At 39.8% G+C, this 18,320-nt stretch overlaps 1 protein-coding gene across 1 annotated transcript in view; it reads left to right on the top strand.

Annotated features, from left to right (window-relative positions):
• Positions 1 to 18,320, top strand: part of plekhg5b (pleckstrin homology domain containing, family G (with RhoGef domain) member 5b) — an 85,630-nt gene that overhangs the window by 44,101 nt on the left and 23,209 nt on the right. Inside the window, 6 exon segments of the mRNA XM_036592132.1 lie at positions 7,167 to 7,308; positions 8,679 to 8,778; positions 9,606 to 9,663; positions 11,165 to 11,256; positions 11,511 to 11,647; positions 16,119 to 16,285. Of these exon segments, the coding sequence (XP_036448025.1) occupies positions 7,167 to 7,308; positions 8,679 to 8,778; positions 9,606 to 9,663; positions 11,165 to 11,256; positions 11,511 to 11,647; positions 16,119 to 16,285 (696 nt within the window).

The following is an 18,320-nucleotide window of genomic DNA, read 5'->3' as shown; positions in this document are numbered from 1 at the left end:
GAGCATCTTATTCATCCATTCATCTTGAAATATTCACACAATGTAAAAGGAAGCTGTTGTGCTCAGATGATGTAGAAAAGTAAAAATGGAAAAAAGCTTGGTTTGCTTTTTTGGACAGTAATGATATGAGATGAGTCTCTATAGCTGTGTTCACATTACAAGCCTCATTGCTTAATTCTGGTATTTTGCTCAGTTCCGATCTTTTCAACTTAATGGTTCACCTTTGTGTAGGTAACTGACGCAAACCTGTCATCTGTCAATGTGAAAAAACCTGTTTGCTCGTTGCCTCTAAGCAGCTCTCAGCTGTTCATTATTAGAGTGAGATGAAGGTGAAAAAGGGTCAGATGTGCTGCTTTTGTAGCGATTGCTGATGCTAATGTCAGATTCAGCCCTACTGTCTCGTTATCACTGAATGATTGTGCATGCACAGTGAAAAAAAAACATGAATTACAATCCGAGCATTCTCATTAAGGCCGCATGGCATGAATCGGATATGTACTCAGTTTGCGACCAAATGAAAGTGGCTGAGATCTGGTTTGAAAAGATCATATTTGCGTGTCCACACAGCTTTGAAAACATCAGATCTGTGTCACATTAAGGCAAAAAACCATATTCGTTCTACTTCAGCCAGGTAATGTGAACGTAGCCTGTGTCTTTCTCAAAGGCCTTGTTCATACAGCAGGTAAAAGTGGCCAAAATCCAATCTTTTTCTTCAAACACAGATGTGTTATCTGTGTGGCAGTGTGAACAGCAAAAACCACACTGAATCTGACATTTTTAATTCTGATTTGGGACCCTCTGGCTGCGTTCACATTACAAGCATCATTGATCAAATTAGATTTTTTGCTTAGATCTGATTTTTGACATGATGGCAAACACTTGTTTAGGTAAGTGAGTCAGATCTGTCATTAATGTGAACGAACTGGCATCCTGAAATGACTTGCATGCGCACATCAGATCTGAGTCAAAAATTAGGGCAAAAAATTGGATTTGAGCCACTTCAACCTGGTAATGTGAACGTAGCCTTTAATATGTGGAACTGAAATCTGATACATATCCGATATGTGACAATGCGACAGCCAGATCAGAATTCATGTGACTTTTACGGCAGTCCAACTCGACGTTAGTCATAATTCCATGCTGCTGAGACCTCATGAACATTTGGGCTGATGTGTCTGTACAAAGAAAATTAGACACCCCAGATTTCGAAAGAAATGTCTGAACACGGCCACAGGAGAACGAGGCTGCAGCATTAAAGAGAAGAGAACAGTCTGAAAGTAAAATTGAAAGAAGGCAAGGACGCGAAATAAAGAAGTGGCCGTTTTTTGTACAGTGAACTCGAAAGTGGAACTTCTTATTAGCTCCTGTGGCGAGGATGAACGAGCGGCTGTCACTGTTGACTCCATTTTGATTTTTTACCTCCGGATGAGAACACCACGTGAAGCGTTGTTCTTTTGCGCATGCGGGTCAGTTTAGGAGCGTGATCTGTACAGACTAATGTTGTGTATAGGTCACACTTTTTTGGGGGGGGGATTTTTGCCCAATTTTCTCCCCAAATTTAGTCGTCTCCAATTCCACCCGCTAGTTAGGACTCCCCCAATCACACAGTACTATCAACGCTGGGAGGGCGAAGGCCGAGAAGCCTGTGTTAGTCTTCGCAACGTCATTGGACAGTTGAACGCGCTCGGAGGAAAGGGCCAACCGCCGGATCTGTAACGTCAGCTAACAGACGCCTGTACTGACTAGCATCGTGTTAGGTGATGGGGGAGAGGGAGGGGCCATCCTACCCACCCAGAGAGAGCGAGGCCAATTGTGCTCTCTTGGACTCCCGGCTACGGATGACTGTAACATCGAACTCGCGATCTCCTGATGATAGGGCCAACGCTTAGACGGTTGCGCCACTCGGGAGCCCCGTGTATAGGTCACACTTAAAGATCTTGTGAATAGCCCAACAAAAAAAAATCTGATTTGGTGACAAAATCAGATTTGGGCCACTTTCCTGCTGTGTGAATGTAGCCAAAATCTCTGTCTGTCTGTTTGTCTCTCTATCACTGATTGTCTCTCTCTGGTGCTCTCTGTTTCTCTCCCCCACGTTCTTCCCCAACTGTCTCCTAGTCTTCATATATTTAGTTTTGGCTCCAGAGGCCTGTTCCAAGACGCTTTCACTTTAGTTGGAATGTGGATACCTCTGTCTGTTGGTTACCTTTGTGAACTTTTCTCTATTGTCTAAATATGGATTCTTTTCTGCTCCACTTCGTCTTTCTGAAGTTGTGAGAGCCTTAGGTCAAATCTGTATTTCGTTTCCTGCCACAGGCCTTTGTTTATTATCTGGATAAGAGTTCTGTGTCTGTTGGTGAATATATAACAGAGGCAAAAGGGGAATCCTCATCAACTGACTTGGAAAATGAAAAACCATAATACCTCAAAAGATTACTTTATTCACTAAAGTGAATTCACTGTAAGTGCTTACTCTCACACCAGAACCCAAACTGTAGGTTGTAAGTTGTTGCATGTCTTTTTGCTTTACCATTTAAACTGCAGGCTCACTTTTTAGTTGTTCATCTTATGACTTGTTATTCACTAACTGCTATAGTGTACACAGAAATGATTCTGTGTCTGCTATGAAACTAATAAAGAACTTGTATAGAACTGGTTTTGAGAGTGAGGCATTGAACACCTAGAGCAGGAGCAGAAATTCAATATAAATTTTTGCATACAGTTGTGTGCAGATGTTGTGGGTACCAAATGACATTTTTTTTTACATATTAGAATTTAACATATTAAAAAAAAAATGAAGCACAAAAAGGATGATGTTTTAACTTAAATGTTCATTTATGACGTCACTTGACCGGGGTTTTTTTCCATAGAATCATATCTATAAATACATACTTGCAAAGCCGTCGAAACAAACTACTCCTAGTTATCTTTTTGGGCCTTTAAATCGCACCCATGCACATAAGGCTTTTACCAAAGCTGCTCGCATAGTTTTCTAAACACACAAAAGCACATCTAACCTAATTGCGCTCATTGGTGAAGGCCACGTCGTGCCTATTACCAACAACAAGGCCCATTCTCTTTCTCTGTCTATTTAAAACCTGTTTGTTGTGAAGCCATGGCTGTCCTTCAGAGGTGGGGTCCAACCAAGAGAGAAAGAAAAAGAGAGAGAGGGAGAGGAGTTTATGTTTTAATCTCCAGCGCCCCGTCAGATGGGGTTGACAGAGCAGCTCTGTGATTAGCGCCCCAGATTAGAGCGGTTTTGGAAGCGTGAAGGCTGTTTTGGTTGTTGGAGGGGGCAGTTGTGGTCCTGCCTTAAAGTCTGCCCCTTCTGGGGCATCACCCCCTGGGGGGCTTAACCTGGCTAGACACTGAAGAGGTGGATTAGTTGGTAGCTAGTGGTGTGTTTGGGGGAAGGGCCGTGTATTGGCGTTTTAGAGTCATGGTGTAGTTCTGTGCTGGACTGTGATGGACCCTTCGGTAGCTCCTGAGGGCATGGCGAAGGCAGCCTGCACACACCCAGCATTGTGGAAGGTAAGAGAAATTGGGGTTGAGAAGGTTCTGGGATGAAGCGAAGCCTAGTTGAGCCCTACTTTCTTAAAACCTGAAGGTGTCAAACATGGTAGTTTGGAGAGATTCTGTAGAAGAAGTAGTGGGTTATTTAAAGAGCTGTTTTTATAAAGGACATGTGTGAGTGTGAAGAACCGTTATGTTAAGTTTAAAGAATTTTCACATAGTTTGAAGGTTCTGTATCAGTTAAAAGGTTTGTTCTAACTATTTTGGAACCTTTATTTCAGGTACTTTCTTTCACATTCTTGGAGGGATATCATATAAGAACCTTTCAGTGGATGGTTATTTATAGAACTGTTGTTGTAAAGGAGATGTGTGTGAGTGAAGCTTAGAGAAGCTTTGTACCAGTTAAACGGTTTTTATTCAAACTGTTAGAACCATTTTGGAACCTTTTATTTTAGGTAGTGTCCTTCACATTCTAGGTGCTGCTTTAAAGTTTCTGGACAGTTTAGTCTATGCAGTGTGGTACATTGTAAAAAATGGTTCATCAGTTCAACCTTACATACTTGATGGTAACAAGCAGCTGCTTTCATTCAACTCAAATGAAATAATGCAAAGCCAAATTTTACTTGAAATGAAATGATGCAAAGCCAGATTCAGGAGTTTTTCGGTCCACATCATGCGTCTTCATGCATTAATGTCAGACGATGCCTTCAGGCAAGATGTGTTCAAGCGAAGCCCCATATTCACAAAGTGAATTATTACTGCCCCATAGTGCCCATCAGTACACTTTGTTTGGTTATTGATTAAAAAAAGCATCTCAGTCCTGAATAGTTATCGACAGGATCTCCACTGATCTCTGTGAAAGCTTGACCAGTGAAGTGATCGGGCCCTAATGTGTAATAATTAGAGACTTAAGCCGGCAATATGCTTCAAATGGTATAAGAACTAAACAAAATAAAACTACTTCCAAACACACTGTTGTAATTATACTTAAAAAGAACTCTAGAGGCTCCTTGAAGTGACCATGTGACGCTATGTGGACCAATCACAGTAAAGGGAGGTTTCTGAACAAACTACTTATTGATTAAGTTGATTAGGGTTCTGTTTGGCAAGCGGCGCAAACCAAACCATGTGAACTCAAACCAGCGCACCACATCTAGCTAAAAAGACATTGTTTTGCTCCAAAACATTGTTTTAGTTTGAAGTCCACTTTAGCATGGAATTAATGGGTATACCTTAAATTTTGCTTTATGGTTAATAGTGGATCTGGTTTCATAGCCACAAAACAATGTGTAGTCATGGTGATTCGCTGTTTGACTCTTAGGTTTACGTGATGCTCCAGTCCATGTGACAGTTTTTTGACTCATAGCACGCTTAGCGCACTTCAGCAGTCACGGGAAGAGTATCAGGGAGACGCCTGTTGTGTGTTGCTCCCTATTGTGTTTCCTTGAGGGATAATGGCACTGAGGTGGATCCAGGTTTGGGCTTCTGAGTCACTCTGCACCTGGAAGGTCTATTCTGCTGTCCAAGCAGGGCTTTTTGGGCAGTGGAGCTGCTGGGACTGCACCATAAGGACAGAACAATCCAATACATAGTGATACACCAAAATGAACTGAAATTTAGGACACGTGGCTGGAAACCAGAAAGAAGTGGATTTTTTTTTTATTTATTTTGCTGTTTTATTTAAGCTTTTGAATTCATGTAATAGTGATGAAGCTTCAAAGACAACAACTACCATGTAGAGATCTAAGAGAACTAGGATGAATTTAATTTTGAACACCTTTCTAAACAAGATTGTTATATGATTAAACTATTGTACTTTTAGAAAAAAACTATGCATGTGGATATGCATGCATCGCCTAGCTGAAGTTTCTCCAGCAGGGGGCACCGATAGCACATAAGCCACTTTAGTGTTTGTCATTTTTCAGAGTTTGCATGTCTTTCCAAACCAGAGGTGAAGAAGTTTAGTACCAGAAGACATTGAGTTTCTCAGTACTATTTATATGATTTTTATTAAAGATTTTAATTAAATCAGGAATTGTTAGAAAGAATGTGAGCTAGAGACCACATAGAATGTAGATAGAGAACTGCAGTGAACTGTGTTTTTGTTTCAGTGTTGATCTACTGCCGCTCAACCTGTTCAGATGCATCTGTGTTGATTAGAAGAACGAAGGGAACAAACAGCACTTTTAATCGCTGTCCTATTGTCATGATCAGTTAAAATCCTTTTTAATTGCTAGTTTTTTACACTTCAATGTAGACCAGTTTAATCCTGTACTTGTAATTATTTTCATCTAAAGCCAATCAAAGAATGTCTGTGATTGGTCAGGATACACGTAGCACATGATATGATATTGAAGTGGTAAGTTAGAGATTGATTTGCAGTCAAAGCCCTCTCCTACATCAGTATTGCAGAGAATGATATAGTGATGATGACTAACATATGATATATTGTGTAACCCATCCAGCTGCAGTCTGTAGCCTGTGCTCTGGTTCCTCAAATCAAGCCGGGGGGTGGGGGGGAGTGGGGGAAGAAGTGTAGCGAGGGGCTCGGTGTCCAACCATACAGTCTGCTCCTGTGCCCCTTGTGATGGTATAAACAGTCTGTGTGCTACGTTGAAGCAGAAAGAGAAAGATCAAAAAGACGTGTGACTACTATCTTTGCCCGTTCATTTTTGCTGCATGAAACCAAATCTTCCTCATTTATATTTTTAAATAAGAGTTTGATGCCTTATGTGAACATTGGTTCATTTTAAAACTTTAACATTCACTCCCCAGTCCATGCTGTCCAGATATGGAAACCGGTGTTGCATTCGAGTGGTGTCAGAAACTGGGAAATAACATTTCTCCCACTCAGAAGTTGCACCCAATCAAGAAAGTTGTATTTATAAGTGGGAAACTCGAGATTAAAAGTATAATGCAAACTTTCACATTTTCTACAGTTTGTTAAAATGCTAAACTTGATGGTGAATGTAAAAAAATACATACCCTTTGTACTTCTATGTGATCTGTGTGTTTTATATTATAGCAAAGAGAAAGCAGGATACATATTCTCTGGACCTTCATGCTGTCAAAATGATATTTATTATATGATATATAATCATATTTACTAGTTAACCATCTTGTATATTGAACCTTCCGATAAGCACCCAAATGCAACAGAAGGTTCAAAAATGGCTTTTGAATTTGTCCATTTTCTGTAGTTTTGCTGCCTACTCAGCCTTCAACAGTTATGCCTCGCTCATTTTCATTATACGGAAATTATTAGGGATGTTTCAGCCCAAACTGCTTTTGAATGAGGTATTATACTGACCAGCCAATCACGGCAAGTCCATTTACAGAAATCAGTCTTAAAGATACAGTAACAAAAAGGCTGTTTTCTTCTTAGAGGTAAAGAGAGGTTAAATGGTCATGTACAGTTGCATGATAAATATTTGACACGAAAGCCATACTAATGTTGTTAGTAGACCCTAAGAATAAAATAAAACAAAAAGAGAAATATGAACTGCTTAAGTCATATCTGTTTATATGTGTCATTGTTGTCTAATGTCTGGACAAAATGGTCCTGGTTTTATGAAGCGCTTCATTCTGAGAAGGCGAAACCATGTTATTTTGGTGACCAAGCCCAAAAAAACAAACGTCTTTGTGTTTGTGTTCAGGTGTGCCATCATCCGGACTGTCAAGACCTGAACAGCAAGAGCCCTCTCCACCTGTGTGAGTCATGTGACTCCCGCTGTCACCTGGACGAGACGGACAAAATGCACTTCGACCGGCACCCTCGCTTTGACCTGCAACCACAAGGTAGGAGTGCACACACGCACGCACAATAGAGGCAAACCAGCACAATCACAGGAGAGCAAATAGGGCAGCTTATGGAGAGTGACTTCTGTGTTACAATGCAAATATCTAACCACAAACCACTGTACACAATAAACCCGCATATCTTCACTGCTCTGCATCATCTGTGCTTGTGAGGTCACACTTTGCTGAGGGCCAGCCTTCACAAGACTACGTGATGCCTGCATAATCAACATAAATCTACATAAGGCCTATTCCAACAAGCGTCTGTTGATTTAAAGGCTGCTTTTGTCCATTTTGATGTTATCTCACCATAGCAAATGTTGTGGAAATGCTTATTGGAATAAGCCTTTATAAATATCTGTTTACAGTGGAGTCCAAAAGTCTGAGACCACTGGTGAAAAAAGATTAGAGTTTGCGTTCCTTTCTTATTTAATACAAGGTTTTTTAAGTGATGATCAGCATATTAGATGAAAGGTAAAATCATTTAATGTTTGCATGAATTTCAAATATTCTTGGTTTTTGGTACAGTATATCCTCTATGTACTATAATGACAGGAAGGAATTCTACTGTTTTTTTCCAAAATTTCAGTGGTCAAGTTGTAAACAGAGTTATTCAGAGTTGTTTGATGTGAAATGGCTCATTGTAGAGAAACTTGCAGACTAAGATTGCTTTACAGTCATGGTGAAAGGAACCAGGGGTCAAAATGTTTACATCACAGATAAAGCCATTTTATTTATTATTCGTAAACATTTCATTTTTTAACTTTCTGTAAGGGAGCTTTTAAACACTTCAGACATCAGGTTTCTATCTCTACGATTGTGAACGGATCCTTAATACCTTAATTCTAATAATGTTACAAGCATATATGATGCAGAACAGTGTAGAAATGTTGCTTTATTGTGTACATTTGTGTCTAGGCTTATGGTAGGTTTTATACAGCTGTATGAACCCTGCCCTTCAATAAAGTGTTACCAGAATTAATATAGTAACTTCTATTTCTTACTGAAATCTGAAATGAACTAAATATGGCTTCCTTCTAAATATGATATTTACTAACTAACTTACCAGTTTCCTGTAATGATGCTGAAAATGAGCACGTTTTTAGGATTAGCAGTTGATGGTATGCTCCCTCACTGAAGTGTATCATGGCCGTGAAGTGGAGTCACGTCTGTAAGCAGAGAGGAATGTATCCTCATTAGATTAGCCTTAGTGAAGTCCAGCGAAAAGCAAGGATGACTAACACTGCCTGTGTTAGTAAAAGGTTTATGTCCCCTCGGTGGTCCTCAGTGGTAGGGGATTTGCCTTTGGACAGCCAGTGTGTCTTCACATGCACATACACACTGACGCAAACCGCTGTGTGTTTCTGCAGGTTCCATCCTGGCGCGGAATGTGTCCACACGCTCCTGCCCCCCACGCACCAGCCCCCCTTCGGACCTGGACGAGGAGGAGGGAGGGGGCACAGAGCGAGGGTCAGTCTGTTGAACAAGTCCAAATGATTCTACTGAGACTTTAAAGGAATCAGAGAACTGTAGTCAGTCTGCCATGACATGTTTGGTGTCTTAAGTTTGCTTCGTTATTTTTACGCTGGAGCTGCACAGCTGGTGTAGCTCACAAGTAATTTATACCAATAACACCAATTATACCAATTATAAAGAAAGACAAACACGTTTGTTTAATAACATGAAACTGTGAACTGCAGAATGTGTTTCTTCATAGTGCAGCATGTCAAAATAAAGGCCCCTCTTAACAAAGCATGATGTGACATTTCAGAATTAAAAGCTCTGTGCACAGAGTTTTTCTTATTCAGTTGTGCTTCACACCAGCTTTGTCAGCACATTACTCAGACTTTTACATTGTTATTAATTTAATGTAGGCTAAAAAAATTAACTGTCAGATTTTTGGGTGATTTTGAGATAATAAGGTGATTATTAAGATGTGTATCATTTAGACTTTGTGGCCATAAAATAAATTAGAAGAATATTGAAAATGAAATACTTGTCCAGTGTACCTCATATTAAACTCGTCAATGAGCTCTTCAATTGTAACAGCATATTATGAGGTATACACATTTTAAATTGAAAAAGAAAAAATATCAGATCTTCACTCCTGATGTTCTGATAGAAGAATCAGTATCAGGAGGGAAAATGTTGTATTGGTGCATCCCTATTTGAAGCTTGTATTAGTGGATTTTCCTGACATGTGGTGTGTGTGTGTGTGTGTGTGTGTGTGTGTGTGTGTGTGTGTGTGTGTGTGTGTGTGTGTGTGTGCCGTGTGCCCACAACCTCTACACTATCAGGGAGCGGAAAACAGGCGGGATAAAGCTAAGAAGGAAGGACCGGAGGCGTTACACTGATGTGAGTCCTCCTACTGGCAATTCAGGGTACTACAGCAATGCAAGTGTGTACTTGAAAACAAGGTGTCAGAAAAGATTCTTTGGCATGAGGCCACAGAACAGGGGGGTCCAAACTTTTTAAGTGCAGTGTTTGAGGTAGGCCGAGGGCCAAAAAGACACAACAAATTGTGTTATTTCAATAATGTATTTTATAACATTACAGTATATTTTGTTACTGAAATACTTGTACAATTTTAAAGGAAAAAAATCATGTTATCATGTTATATTAATTATAAAGTATGTTTGTTCTTACTGGGTAAGTGGTTGTGATTAGGGTAACTTTCTGGTGGGCCAAAACAAACGTCCTCATGTCAAATTTGGTCACACTTTGTGCAGTACTGCTATAAAAGAATGACTTTTAATGGATGTTCCTCAAAAATAAAAAACATTTTTGTGAATGAAATGTGGAAGTATAAAGAAACTTTTTAAAGCTTAGTCACGGTGAATTGGAAATGATAATGCACGTATCAGGGAGGGTCTCTGAACTAGCTCAACATTTTTGCTCAATGTTATGTTAGGGTGGTGTGAGAAAAAGGTGAAACACATGATTGTTTAAATTTGTTTTTCCCCCACCTACTATTGCGTGATGTTGTAATGGTGTTGTAAGATGGATGAGGGCAAAAGGTGTTACATTTAGGTGAATGATTCTTGACAAATGAGAATTGTGCCTTTAAAATTATGTTATGAATTGTGAATAATGTGAGCTGGCACCCAAATGAACAAGATACAAAATGTACATTTTGATTTCAGGTTGACTTGAACCCCTTACACAGTTGATACTTTAATCTATACCAATTAACGCATTTTCCCTAAGCAGTAAATCCAAGCCATGAAACTTTATTTTTAAGGGTTTAGAGGGATTGGCAGTGGTTGCTGAAGCAATTCACCACCAGAATGCAATTTGAGATCATACTTAGACAAAGTTTCTCAGTAGAAATTGAAAGAATTTTGATTAGTCATTATGGCCCTGTGTCCATAACACAAATAAAGCCTTGTCTAAGGCTGAAATGAAGTGCCAGTGCTGATTCATCTTCGAAAATCCTCTTTTACTTCACGCTTAATCCAGATCTGGGAAAACAGCTATATAAGTCACAGACTTGCCTTGGTATACACATGTGGCCATTTGTTTATATGTGAATGACAGTGTGTTTGTATATCTGTGTCTAGCTATCTCTAGTTTATACTACTCCTCTTGTGCATCTATCTCAAATTTGTACTGATGCCATATTTGTGGGTTTCCTGCTGCTGTCTGGTCAAAGTATCAAACATCAATCGCTGTACAGGAAATGACGTCAGTCTCTGAGTCATCTTCCTTGGGCTCAGGATGTGGGAGATGTGAGTCTGTCTTCAGAGGGATAATTAGAGTGTTGAAGCTAGGCTGCAGTCAGCTATATATCTTGCTTAAACTGGACTCATCACTGATTTCACCCCTTCACTCATGTTGTAAATATCGCCCCCTGCAGGACCCCAGCAAGGAGTGCTTTACCCTGAAGTTTGACCTGAATGTTGACATAGACACGGAGATAGTTCCTGCCGTGAAAAAGAAGACACTGAGGTGAATCAGCAGGGAGATTTTCACACATTAAGCGATTCTTGTAAATTCAACATTTAGCAAAAGACACAGGCCCTGATATAATGATAGGATTTCCACTGCTGACTCAATGCCTGCTGCTAGGTCTTTGTTGGTGAATAACCTGAGTGCTTCTTTTGACCTTTTTGATTCTTAGTTTCTTATCTTGCACAGAGTTATGTTTATGAATTACCTGTGAGTAAAAAATGATTTTACCGATCATTATGTCCCTAACCCAGAGAGATCCTGGGACCAGTTTTTGAAAGGAAAGGCATCGAGTTATCCCGTGTAGACCTGTTCCTGGACCAGTCCAACACACCCCTCTCGCTCCAATTTGAGGCCTACCCTTTTGGAGGACACTACATCAAAGTCAAGGGTAAGGTTCAGTGGTAAATGTGTGCGTTTTCAGTAGGCTTGGACAATTTGATGACTTTTGCATCATAACATCAACAGTCTTGATATAAAATGGCGTATCTGTATTGACAGATATCATCATTGTGATGATATCAGCAGAAAATGCTGAATTGGATATCAAACAGCAAAAAAGAATGAATTAGATCTAGTCCTGTAACAGATCTAACCTGTTTGAGCTTAGTTGTTTCTTAAGTGTGCTTTAATTAAAAATAACTCATTTTACAGCTTAGTAGTTTTTACAGAAAAAATGATTGTATTCATTTGGGCATTAGCTGATATTTAAGGTTTCATTATCGGAAAAGAAAAACTGGTGTTGTGCCATCTTTAGTCTTGACCAACAATATTATTTTTGTGTTGAGACAGCGATCAGCATGTTTACTGCTTAACTGCATGCATGTTTAAAAGTGCCAAAAACCATCCACTAGTCCGACTTGAACACAGCCAGCCATTATTGGATTGTTTACGAAAAGCACCAAGTGCAAACATGAGAGACATGAGATGTTTAACCCCTTTGACTGCCAGTGGGAGAACATTTTCAGCAGCATCGTTTGGGGAAATTGTTAGGGCTGGCCCAAAAAGCAGTTTGTATTTTTGAATACTTATTTACATTTTTGAGTGAGTACTTGAGTGCTCAAAATCACCCTCAAAAATAATATTTAAATTTTTTTAAGTGTACTAGACATTTCTGTCTTACGTTCATCAAAACAGGAGCCTGTTATTCAAGCATAAACTCCACAGAGATCCAGTCAAATCACACACTCCCATTTTCTATAGTATTCTAAACTATATTTAAACTTAATCAGTTACTAAAATGTGATGATCTTGTTGCATGGTCGTTGCAGAGCAGCTCCTGCGCTGTACTAACGGTGTGTGGCGGAGACTCTTCTCTAATACAGCAATAAGAACTTGTCATTGTGATTTTGTCAGAAGAAACAGATCTGCTGTCTGTGCTGTCAAGCTTAAAACCTGCTGTAAATCTGTTTAATTAGAAGCAGAAAGGAGGAAAAAATAGCTAATATTCTTGCTTGAGGCAGCTGCATGATGAAGCTGAATTGGAGACAGTGTGGAGTGGACTGAAGGGGGTACTCAGAAAAGGATCGATCACTACTTACATGTTTGAGATACATCAAGCTTGTCGTGTCTCTGTGGTTTACCAGACTCTTCTCACATGCTTTCCTGTTATAGTTTGATCAGTTTTGTAATCTTTTAGGCATCTTTGCTCTTTTAGCTTCAGTGACAACATGGAAAGCAGTGCAGCATTATTAGTATTTTCCATATACTAACAATAACAGTTCTATCTAGAGGCTATTGCGGATGAAATTTATTTTAGGCCACAGTTTTTTGTGGTTAAAAAAAGAGGAAGCGTCTGAATACTAAATAGAGAAATTAATATCAATGCAACAAATGAATGCTGATGTGTTCCAATTATTTGGGCCAGCCCTATTATAAAATGATATAATGAACATCCTTTTTTTTTTTTCAAACAAACAGTATCAACTATAAGGATTTGCTAAAACAAGAGCTATTTCTGAAAAGATCTCGAAAAGTGAATATTGCCCAACCATAGTTTGGGGAAGGAGATGGTTGGGGCTTTTCAGGAACCCTCCTTTTGGTCAAAGTTTCCGTCATTTATCTCATCCAACCAATCTCAACACCTATTGCAGTTTCCTATAAAAAAATCTCTACAAGCTGGACGTTCAGCCCAGACAAAGCAAAGTATTTTGTGATCTACTAACATGGCTGTTTAATTTATATTGGGGCGGTTATGTTGGGTGAAGGGGAAGGCTGTGTTATGTACTGCTGGAGAGCTCCTTCATGACTAATAACCACATGCCTGTCCTCGACATATCTTTAATCAAGAAGCGGACATGCAGGCACACACACTCAACAGACATCACACTTGCCACATTTTTGCTTGCGTAATTTGCAGCTGCTGACGTGAGACTGGAGAATTAGATGGAAGTTAAAATGATTAGAATGGGCAACACTGACAGCTTTGCCTTACGGTAGCACCACTGCTGATCCCGAGAGTGGTCTCTATACACCACGAACAAGGACTTTTAAGGATATTGTTATGCATTGTTAGCGATGATGGCTGATGATGACAACTTTTCAGAAGAAAGCTTACGTGAGTATTTTAAGATTTGTCTCCAAACATTTTAGCATGTTTGGACTGATTTCTTACATGATCTGTGATGAGGTTCACAGTGTCCTTGTTTTGACTGTGTACTGTTTGGTTTGTGCATGAAAGTCTGATCTGTTCTGAGATATTTAGAACACTGTCATTTTCAAGAGGATGGTTGTTAACTGTCAGATTTGTTACTTACGTAAAAGTATTATGGCTGCACAAAGACGTGGGAAACATATCAGTACCGGCAGGTAATTGCATAAAAAAACGCATTAGTAATGAACAGATGTTTAGATTTGACCGATATTTCAAATATTTGAGGTGACACTGGATTACCATTCTGTCTAGTCTCCATTTTGTTCATTTTACTGCTTTGTAACTCTACAGAAAGAAATGTTTTGTTTTATTTCTTTGAAATGCTTATCCAGGTAGATTTAGTCCTAGTTCCCACATTTTATACAGCACTGTGCAAAAGCCAAAGACCACCCTTCATTAATTTAATTTTCAATCAAACCAGCCATTAAGTACAAGCAATTGTTTTATTTTTTTTCAAAAGCAGGAAATGTATTTAACAGAAAATTATACAGAAGCCTCAGAAACATTTTTTTTTTTCAGTGTTTAGTGTGCTTCAATTTTTTTCAGGAGATTTGCTTGCCATTTCTCAAAGGCTATGTTTACACAGCAGGTAAAAGTGGCCCAAATCCGATCTTTTTTCTCATATGTGACACAGATGTGTCATCTGTGTGGCTGTGTGAACAGCAAAAAACGCATTGAATCTGACATTTTCAATTCCGATTTGAGACGCTTTCATATGTGGTACTGAAATCCGATACGTATCCGATCTGCGGCAATGCGACTCAGTCTGAACAGCCAGATCGGAATTCATGAGACTTTTACGTCAATCCAACTCGACATTCGTCATAATTTCGCGCTGCTGAGGCTCATGAACATTTAGTCTGATGTTTCTGTACCAAAACATTAGAAGAGACTCATCGCGACCGCTACGTGTTCGAAGAGGTTTCGAACGGAGCGGCCGAACGCGGCCGGAGGAGCCCGAGGCTGCAGCGTCAAAGAACAGTTTAAAGAATCCGAGGACACGAACCAAAGAAGTGGTCGTGGCCGAATAACGTGCCCTTTTTACAGTGAACTGGAACACACTGTGGGTGATGAGCCCAGCTGTCAGTCATTGGAACTTTAGAATCGCTCCTGTGATGCTGGCGAAGACGAAACTGAAAGCTCTGGGATCGACTGGCGTTTGCTGGCCATCATGACTGTTTACCTCTGGATGAGCCGCCACGTGAAGCACTGCTCTTTTTCGCATGCGGGTCGGTTTAGGAGCTGATCTGTTCAGACTGATGTCGCATACAGGATTTGGTGAGAAAATCAGATTTTTACCTGCTGTGTAAATGTAGCCAAAGAAATCTACATTGTTGTTTTTCCACACCCTCAAAGTTCAGTCCTAGAGCTTGGTTGAATTTTCTGCTTCTATGATCCAAGTGACCCCAATTACAAATGAAGTCTCAACTGTCCTCTTTCAGTGTTCTAGTGCCAATTTTCTGCTTTTCTGTCTATTTGCTTCTCTCAGTATCAGCTTCATGACAGCTACACACACTTTCAGACTCATAGAGTTAAGTTGGAAGGATGGACAGAAACACCTATGGATTTTTTCAGATCTGAAGCAAGAGTGGACTACCATGTTTTGCATGGTAGTTAGGAGTCCCATTTTCTCCGCAGCTTTTTCTCAGTTCTGGAAACACATTTTTTTTTCACTTCCTTTCCTTTGACTTTCCTCTTCTGTATGAAAGTCGATTATTTTGTATCTAATATCAGAAATATCTCTTTTAGTTGTGTTTGAGTTGTTGTCTGGTTGCATGTTTGTGTCACTGAAGGGAAACAATGTTAGTGACTTGGTTTTAATATTGAAAGGATGGAAGCGTTAAAGTGGCAGCAGGCGACACGAAAGTAAAGAGTGGATAAAATAAATACACATGGATTTGATATGTGTAGTGTTGGAGGTGTTTGTGTAAAGTTCTGTTAAATGTATGCTTCCTGCTTTTTTCTTTTGCTTAATGACTGTACTGACTAATTGAGTAAACAAAATGGTGGTATCTGACTTTCGAACAGTGGTGCCATCGGCAGATACGTACATGAAAAGCTTTGGCATGATCACACAATACTCATCAGTGCATCCCTAAAATATATTATTGAATTGCTCTCAGCACTTATTGTTTATTGACTTGTTGTCAGCACTTTTGTTTATTGGGCTGAATGTAATGTATTGATTTTTCTGTTTTTATGTGCGTAGCTCGGCCCGGTGATGAGCTGAAGGTGGAGCAGGGAGTGAAAGACTTACGCTCTCTCAGCTTACCCAATATGAAGAATTCAAGTGGGGGCAGTCCTTACATTCTTGCCCCCACCAATGAAAAGGTTGAACATGGTTCCCTTACCCGCAGAGAGAGCGTGGACATACTGGTGAGTAACACTAGGCTTCTCTTTCTCATGTGGTTCTCAGTCTTTTTAATATGTGGCTTCTCTTTTTTCAATGAATACTTCATTTCTCTTGCTGCTACATCTCAAGCATGCAGTTGATTACCACAGACAGTAATTTCCCTGTACATAAACAGAACAGGAAACCCATCAACTCTGAACACACTTAGACTAGAAGCCAATGGGCAGTTGCTTTAAGGACCGATGTAGCAGAGATTCAAGTTGTTGCTGGTGATTCACTCTCTGTCTCACAAATATATACACAATTCATTTGAAATATACAGAAATGCACTGTCTATACCTTTCTAGTTTGCAAATCTTCACACCCTCAGCATGTACACTATGGCCACTGGCTGTTTCCTTCTGCTTTATGATGTCCTATTTCATACCTGGTCTGAACACTTTGCTTCTTCTCATGGTTTTAACTCCAGTGTGGGTTGATGTTCCTACACGTATGATCTCATCACCTTGGTAAACCACTGCTACCCTCTCCTTCCTCCTGGAGACGGAAGTGGTTGCTCTACCGCATTGAATACGTAGTCATAAATGCAACAGTATGAAAGATAGATGTTACACACTTATGGCTCTTTCTGTTGGTGGAAACATACTGTATGTGGGTTAAGTTGCAGCAACAAATGTTACAAGGAGGTTCAGACTTCTCAGAAGTCTCAAGTTATTTCTGGCTGTTTTGTTTTGCTTCCTGCGTCCTCCGTACCCTTTCACCATTCTTTGACATGGTCTTTTGTGCTGGTATGCTCCTGGTCAGTTTAAGAGTAATGCTTTTCACCCCCAGCATTCTAGGTTTGGGTTTCTCCATGGAGCGCTACAGGCCAGTAGTTTAGAAACAACATTAATTTTGTAAAAATAAACATGAGATTTTTTGTTTGTCCAACAGATAATGGACATTAATAGGTTCATTAGTAAAAATCTTAGTCTCAGAATCTCCACGCATACATAAACAGAGCTATATCTTTTCCACCTTTAGCCGGCCACAGCTATTTGCATTTTGTCATTTCCATCCTGTTTGGCTATCCACACAACCAGCAAGCTTTTTTAGTCCAACAGGAAACTCACTTTTGCACAGTTACTTGCTCTGATTGCCATGACTGAGCCTTTCGGAGCGAGATAAAAGTAGCAGTACTGAAAATGTTTGGTAAATATGCGGCATAACGTCATTAAAAATTACCGGTGGCCTTTTAAGGGAGACATACTATATATGACATACATGCCAGTTAGTTACATACCGGTTTGTTTTGGTTGTAGCCTGGTTTTGAAAATCAGTTCACACTAAAACCGTGAACTGTGGTTGGTTATTTTGCATGCCAGTTAATCAGACCTTTCCTGTCAAAGTAGGCAGTTCTTTGCCACTGACAACAGGCAGAAGTCTGGCTTGCGAGACGTGCGAGACTCAATATCATCATTTTGAGTCACCCCTGGTGATTACACTACAGAGCTTAACTGCAGCTCTAATCCACTTCATTTTTACCTTTAGGTGTTATGAAAACTTGATGAATTAGGTATTCCTGAATCAGGAATTCAACTGAATCAGCAAAGACCGTGAAGGACTTTCCAAATAATATGCTAGGGATGGGAATATTTTGGAAGAAAGTTCTTTGGTTAAACTAGATGTCAATAAACATGTTGCATTTGTTGTTATCAAATGAACTAAATTTTGAAGTATTTTTGAAGCTTTAAAAAAAGAATCATTGCTTGCTTCCTGTATCATTGCATACCTGCTCAACATCAGTCAGTGAAGTAGTCTCTTCCCAGGCAAGCCGAGGCCCATTGGTTCTGCTTGTGCAAACATTGGTCTGTTGGTGTGCTGGCATCAAATCCATGGGCAAGTCAGAGTGTGCTGTGTGCTTTATGCTTGCTGCAACACTAAAGCTGTTACCGTTTGTCTGAGGCTTACTTGTCGATCTTCGCAATAAAACCTTAAGATGAGAGTTCTCAGGTAGACCGTGGCTTTGAGCTTATTCTGCCGAGGCGCATCAAGCTGTGTTTTCTGCATAGTTACGTA

This window comes from Colossoma macropomum, unplaced genomic scaffold (genome assembly GCF_904425465.1).
Source record: "Colossoma macropomum unplaced genomic scaffold, Colossoma_macropomum, whole genome shotgun sequence".
Lineage (NCBI taxonomy): Eukaryota > Metazoa > Chordata > Actinopteri > Characiformes > Serrasalmidae > Colossoma > Colossoma macropomum.
Note: the sequence above shows the minus strand (reverse complement) of the source record. Positions and strands in the feature narration are given on the sequence as shown.